At 34.4% G+C, this 7,150-nt stretch overlaps 1 protein-coding gene across 1 annotated transcript; it reads right to left on the minus strand.

Annotated features, from left to right (window-relative positions):
• Positions 1-641: 641 nt before the first annotated feature.
• On the minus strand, positions 642-6,723 carry LOC104892095 (amine oxidase [copper-containing] gamma 1). The gene is made up of 5 exons (XM_010677919.3): positions 6,083-6,723; positions 4,801-5,495; positions 3,844-3,957; positions 2,345-2,892; positions 642-1,131 (listed from the first exon to the last, which is right to left on the minus strand). The coding sequence occupies exons 1-5, from the start codon at positions 6,588-6,590 to the stop codon at positions 921-923; spliced, it is 2,076 nt and encodes a 691-aa protein (XP_010676221.2). The 5' UTR covers positions 6,591-6,723; the 3' UTR covers positions 642-920.
• Between the last annotated feature and the right edge of the window lie 427 nt (positions 6,724-7,150).

Genomic DNA, 7,150 nt, shown 5'->3' on the forward strand with positions numbered 1-7,150 from the left:
AGATAGAAATAGTGAGCCCATTGAAGACTTTATTAGTTGCTTTGTTTGGTCTACATCAACATCTTTTTTTTTTTTTTTATGCAAAAGAGGGAGAGATCCCAAAATAAAAACTAAGAAATAAAACGGGGAGTAGTAACTCTCATGATGTCCTCACGGAGAAGGGATGTTAAAGGTGCATTAAGATAAACAACCTTCTCCATTTGGACAACACCTATATTAGTTAATTTATCGGCTACTTTTTTCCCTCAAGAAAGCAATGAACAATACGAAATTCTCACTCCGAAGAGTTGATCAAAGACCTATAGGACATGATAAGATGGTAGCTTTCACCACCATGGTGATTGGCATTCTGGGAGGCTTCGACACAAGCTTGATTATCCATATGTAACACTAGCTTCTGAATGCCCAAAGTTTTCGCAATTTCAAGCTAAAGAGCTGTTGCGAAGATCTTCGCCTTGTATTAGGGGTGTTCATAAATACCTGATCTGGGCAATCCGATCTGTGATCCGATCGATTCGATCCGATTCGCTTTTTTAGTTTTCAGATATTTCGAATCGGATATTCGAAAATTTTCTAGTTATATGTCGCACATCTCTACACTTTTATTTTATTTCTAGTTTTGTTATTGTAATTTTATATCCTTTTCAAGTTCAGCGAATGAAGAAAAAAAAAATAAGCCAGCCAAATGATTACAAAACGAGTAACGACATACTTTGTATAATTATAATAAATGTTTTACATCACACGAAATTGCAATACTAATACAATATTACTTGTACAACTACATGCCGTAAATTATTCCTTAAATATATTATCTTAACCTATAATATGTATGAGTCTCCAGAGTCCAGTCTCTACAACTACATACAACCATACATATATAATAATCTCTCCTTTAATTTCCACCTTAATATGCATACTCAAGTATGCTCATTAGCTTGGCAAACAGGTAGATCATTTGGAAAATATGGTGGAATTCCAAGTATTGGGTTTTGGCTGAGAAAGTTAACTGGTTTCAATCTAAAACCCACACTTTCAGATGGCATGATTGGAAAATCTTCTTGACATGGTATATGATGAAGGCCTACGACGTACCAAACAACAATATCTTTGTTCTCTATAGCTCTGTCCCTGCAAAAACTCGAACAACATTTTTGCAAATTTTATAAGGTGTGAATAAACATAGTATTAGATGGTTGAAATTGAAGTTGCAACATCATGAACATTCCATTGGATACATTTTTTTAAAGCTTGATGTATGTACCTAATCATTATTTTCCTAAGCATATGTTCTAATTTATTATGACTTTATCTTTCGGCCCGTTTGGTAGATAATAATATGTAAAGAGTAATTAGAGTGCGTTCTTTTCACTTTATAGACCTGAACCTATCTGAACTGATGAACTTATTGGACCTGAACTGAACTTATTAGACATGATTGGACCTGATTCAACTTATTGGACCTGATTGAACCTTATTGGAACTTATTGGATCTGATCGAAATTTATTGACCTAATTAGAACTTATTAGACCTTATTGGACCTGTTGAAACTTATTAGACCTTATTAACTTTTAGCAATTGGAACTTATTGGACCTTATTAGACCTTATTAGACCTAATTGGAACTTATTGCACCTGATTGGAACTTATTGGACCTTATTAGACCTGATTGGAACTTATTGTCCTGATTGGACCTGATTGAAACTAATCTGAACTTATCGGAACTTATTGGACCTGAAACTCAATTTATTAAGGTGAAGAGAATGCACCCTTAGTGGCAATAAATTTATAGGTGATTTTTGAAACAGAGTTTCATGTCAATATGGATGATAATGCTTGTCTATCTCCCAATAATACCTCTTTTATTTCTTCACAAAATTTCATTATTCTCGGTTCCCATCACCAATCTTGAGGGGATCGTATTGAGTGGTAATGAAAATTTATAATAAAATAAATGTTAGTAAATCTCGTGTAAGACCGCTTATCATTAAATTAGTGTAAGTCTACCTCACTTTGTTCCCTAAAAGGGTCCTTTTGTAAGTTAAAACTTAAAATGCCCCCTTTATGAATTAAAGGGGCAACTTTGAGATGATAAATCACTCCATGAATTACAACAAGTTATCCATGTGTTACCATATCTCATGATAAGACGGTCTTATATGAGGCTTAGGGAAAAAACATATGTTTGAGGGATGGAGCTAGTTCCATTACAATCACATTAACATGAAACTTTCTTTACGAAAAATACATATAAATTCATTACCAATACCGTCATTTCTTTGTATCGCCATCATTTATTAATTAGTTATTACTATATGCAATTAAATGAGATTATAGAAGTTACCTTTTAGTCCAAGTTGCAAGAGTGTCATCCCCATGGCTTTGCCAAACAAATAACCCACCAGCCCACATCTCACTTTTGTTATATGGTGTGACCCATATTTGGTTATTGGTGAATGCTGCTCTCTTCTGAGGCGGATCCTCTAAATCCAGCAAGCTTGCTGCATTAGAACCGGGTATTAGTCTATAACCAACTGGATTTCCAACTCGTGTCTTCTTATTCGGGTTGATGACATGATATTCTGATGGTTGATATATGTTAAGCTTGATTTGTGCATCTTTTTCAGTTTTAGCAACATTTCTCGTAGCTTTTAGGTAGCTCTTTCTTGGTGATTCCCCTGGTGAAGTTTCTTGTCTTCGAATATCCACCTTTACAAATGAGTTATCCGGACTATCTACATCCATATCAAGATAGAATGCAACGTAGTGATCATGGATAACTCCAATGCTATTTTCAGATACTAAAGGACCGTAGAGGTACTTTTCCTCAGGCACTTCCTTCGTATTCTTGTATATTGTGCCCTTAATAACTGGAATACCACTTAACGCAACCTGTTTAAAATAACCCAAGTGGAAATATCAAGGGATTGATTCAAGTAAATAAGTAGGCCTTCAAATATATGCGAAAATGTTTATGTGTCAGGGAGGAGGATTACGGGCATTGCTACATCTATCCATTGAGTAGACAACTCACTATTAATACTGAATAGAGCATTAAGAAAATAATTATTATGTTGAGTTGGCCTGAATTCCATCACCATAACCCTCAACAAATCTTTATTAATAATGAGTAATCTACTCGGTGGGAAGACAAAGTTTTTCCCGAGGAAAATGCTATAAGGGTTTGTCTTCCATGCATTTTATACATTAGAGATTCTAGAATTGAGCTTATTCTTACTAATTTTAAGATTATTCTTCACTCCCCTCGTTTGTGGTGTCCCACTCAATGAAATTAGAAGGCTAGTTGAGTAGTATAGGTGGTGGAGAAACACCGCGCGTTTATGTACCACGCAGGAGGAGTATAACACGATGGCAACACGTTTTTGTAATTCCTTCGTTCTAAAATGTAGTTTATGTTTCTATTTTGAAAATCAAATTTTAAAATTCTTGACTAAATATTTTTATTTATGTATACAAAAAGACATACTCATGTGAGATCTTGCTAGATTCGCTTCAATATGTACATTCATAATGTAAACTTCTTATTTTTTTACCAATACGAAATAAAAAATATAGTAGGTCAAACATACGTATTAGAGACTATATAAAAAGAAATAAGAACTATATTTTGGGACGGAAAGAGTGATTGGTATCAAATTTTTTTTAATCCTTTCAATGGATATCCAAATATCTTCCAACTAATATCAATATTATTAATATTTTTTATGATAGTTTTTTAATCCATATGAACCACAAAGGTAGTACAAAGTATAAAAGAAGAAAAGGCATTGCAACAACAAATAACTTTTAAGTTGAGGCATTGACAATAAATAGAAAACTAACCTCAGTTTTTATTACTCCGTCACCCTGAAATATCCAATCTATGATGTAATCATAGTTACCTATTGTTGGTACCATTCTAGCTACAAGAGTCACCTTCGGTCTCACTTCACGAAACTATGACAAAAACAATTCAAAAGAAAGAGAGAGTTAGATACTTCATATTAATTATTAGGGCCCAAATTCACACATATTTTAATATGAGTTTGTCTTGTAAGAGACCGCCTATTTATAAATTAAAATTAGGCAATAGTAAGTCCAATATTAAAAAGAGAATTAGCCCACTAATTAGTAGGTTAATTTATTTCGGTGACTAGTTTAATTCATTTAGTGACTATAGGTCTACTTTTATAGACCGCCGTCTGTTTCTACTAATTTTTGCTTTTACTTTGACTGTAAATGTTATTAAGATAGATAACACAAATATCAATATAATCTTAGATTTATTGCAATGTATAATTTTACCAATAAATAATTCGATATATTAATATTCAAAGTTATGCATTTGGCAAAAATTTATCCGTCAAACTGTTACAATTATTGTGGAACACGTGTAATTTCCTTAAAAGAATTATATGTTGAGCTAGTTGGAGACATAAAAAAGTTAGATGATGAGAAGTTCAAAATCCGGCCATGCACAACACTTAAAATGAAGTTGATATTTACTCTCTTTCCTTTTTTTTATTTTAGGAAAAAACTATATGCAGTCCTAATATTTTTTTATATATTGCTACATTATTTAACCTTTCCTTATTTGGGGTAGTTGGCTCACCCTAAAGTATTACTATTATATTTGTTTTTCTCTTTTCCATCCAACAGTACTACTTTTCCACTTTTCCCATTATTTTACATTAAATGAGTCAAAAAGTAATCTCTCAAAAGCTTGAAAGTGACATTGCCTAAATTGTTGTGCATACAACGATGTAGCAACTAAAAAGAAATGAAATATATGTAAATTACCTGTTGTCCAGCAATACCAGTCTCTGTATGACGCCATGCAATATCACCTGCATATCTCTCGAATATACAAATTACATTGGATCGAACAAAAGGTTTTCCATGAGTTGTTGAAAGTACCGCATCCATATAATATGCATTCCTAGGGCAATCATTAAGTGGTTCAAGTGACCTTGTCGATAATCCAAGCCCATAATCACCCACATCTATATATGTCTTAAAATACCATGCTTCAGTTGGATCCATATATGGTACAAATAACTCAGAAACCATCCCTTTATACATTACACTTCTCAACTCTCCATTATCCGGGTCTTCAAACATGGCCCGAGAGACGGTTAAACCCGCTCTCGGGTCATGTTTGAGGTGAAATTCCCAATTTCCCCATTTGATCAAATGGTTATTTTCCACGGTGAAACTTGGACCTTTGGGCTGCTCCATGGATATCGGGTTAATGGGTTTGATTTTTTTGTGGGTGTTCTTTTGGACTGAGAAACGATAGTCCGAATCGATACCCTTAGGAATGGGGATCCGATTTGCATGATCGGATTCGGATATTCCTACTACTTGATTTGTGTCTAAGTCAACAACTACTGTTAACCCTTCAATAGGTTTCATGTAGAAATTAATAGTGTCTTTTGTGGAGAAGCATTGTACCTTTATTATCCTCCTTTTTTCTTCCTTCTTACCAAACCACCCTGCACAAAACAATAAATATGTACGTAAAACAGACATCATATATGGTCGTTGTACGTCCACTACCAATGTCTACCGTACCATAAACTCCAAATCATCTTAAATGATCTTCACCTTTGTCCAAATTAGTTGTCAAATTATTAGTTCAAATAACCATTTTAGAGTTAACATATGAAGGTATAAATTAAATCTTTGCATACAATTAATAATCAAAGTACTAATCACATCATACAAATAAAAAAATAACCTTTCCAATACAAGTTCTTGCACGAAACAATTTTATCCAATTTCCAATTTTGACCAAGTATTTTTCAGCATTGACTCATTAAAATCAAACATAGCCTGCAGGACAGGTAACTTGTATCTCTTATGTTTTAAAACCCATTTCCCTCTATTTTCTGACATTGACCAAGTATTTTTCGAGTATTGACTACATCAGTATATGTTGAAATATTGGATAGAAATGGAATTGAAACATAAGAGACGCGAACCAGGTCACGTAGGTATCTTGTCCATGTTTGGTTTTAATTAGTGTAGAGGGAACATATATCTACCATCAATATGTCACAGAAGAAGAATAGAAATCAACCTGGAGCAAAGGGTTCACAATTCACATCCCCCAAGTCAACTCCACGTTTGATGATGCTCTTATTGAACTCAACACTAGTAAAGGGTGCACTCATTGAAGCCATAATTTCATCAGATGTTGGAATTGGGTACCCTGATGGTGGCTCATTCTCAACTCGACGAACACGGCGCAATCTCAAGTCCACAGTGAGCAGTCGTATAGGTCCACCTCCAAATCGTGCAATGACAGATATCTTTCTAGGAGACAAAGGATCACCTTGCCTCCAACTAAGTACTTTAGATTTTGGAGGCTCATCTAAAGTTAGTGAGTATATAGTCAAGGCCTTATTAGCCGCATAGGAGGATAGTATGGTTCGTGCTTGATTTATCTCCTCGGCCGTCACCGGATCTAGGGGATGCCGAGGTACGGTGGTTGTGTGGTTGTTTGTTTGAGCTTTAGAGATGATCGAGCGTTGGAGAATGGCTAGGAGAAGAGAAAGAACGACTAGGTAATAATTGTGTTTTTCCATGACAAATGGTAATGTAGCATGAAAGATTGGAAGGGGGTGCTAGTCACCTTCGGTATAGGTTGATCAACTTATAGGCTTGCATAGTTGCATTGTGTATAAAGGTATTTATAATGCATTCAGTTGGCATAGAGGAAGTATTATAAAAGATATGTATAAATATCAAGTTTGTGGTGGATGTCATCTAACTTAGTTGGTAAGGTTTTGTGGAGGTGGTATACTGGTATATATATAAGACATGTGATTGAATTTTGTCCACATGATTGCGTTTCGTCGCTCATTTTAATGAAAAACAATTTTGTTTTATTTCCCTTGCAACTCAATGCTAACAAATACAATTTTTTTGTCCTTATTATATAGAATTTACTTTTATGTTAGTTGACTTGATTGATTATTGGTAAATTTAATATGACTGAAAATGGGTCTGGCCAACCTAGAACGGAGGAGGAGAGTTCGGTCCACATACAAGTCCAAAAAAGGTTCCATATTAAAATCAATTGGCAATAGTAGGAGTAGCTCGCTCCTCTAGCTTATATTGTGGTACTTTCTCTCCTCTTTCTTCA

Source organism: Beta vulgaris, chromosome 5 (genome assembly GCF_026745355.1).
Source record: "Beta vulgaris subsp. vulgaris cultivar EL10 chromosome 5, EL10.2, whole genome shotgun sequence".
Classification (NCBI taxonomy): Eukaryota; Viridiplantae; Streptophyta; class Magnoliopsida; order Caryophyllales; family Amaranthaceae; genus Beta; species Beta vulgaris.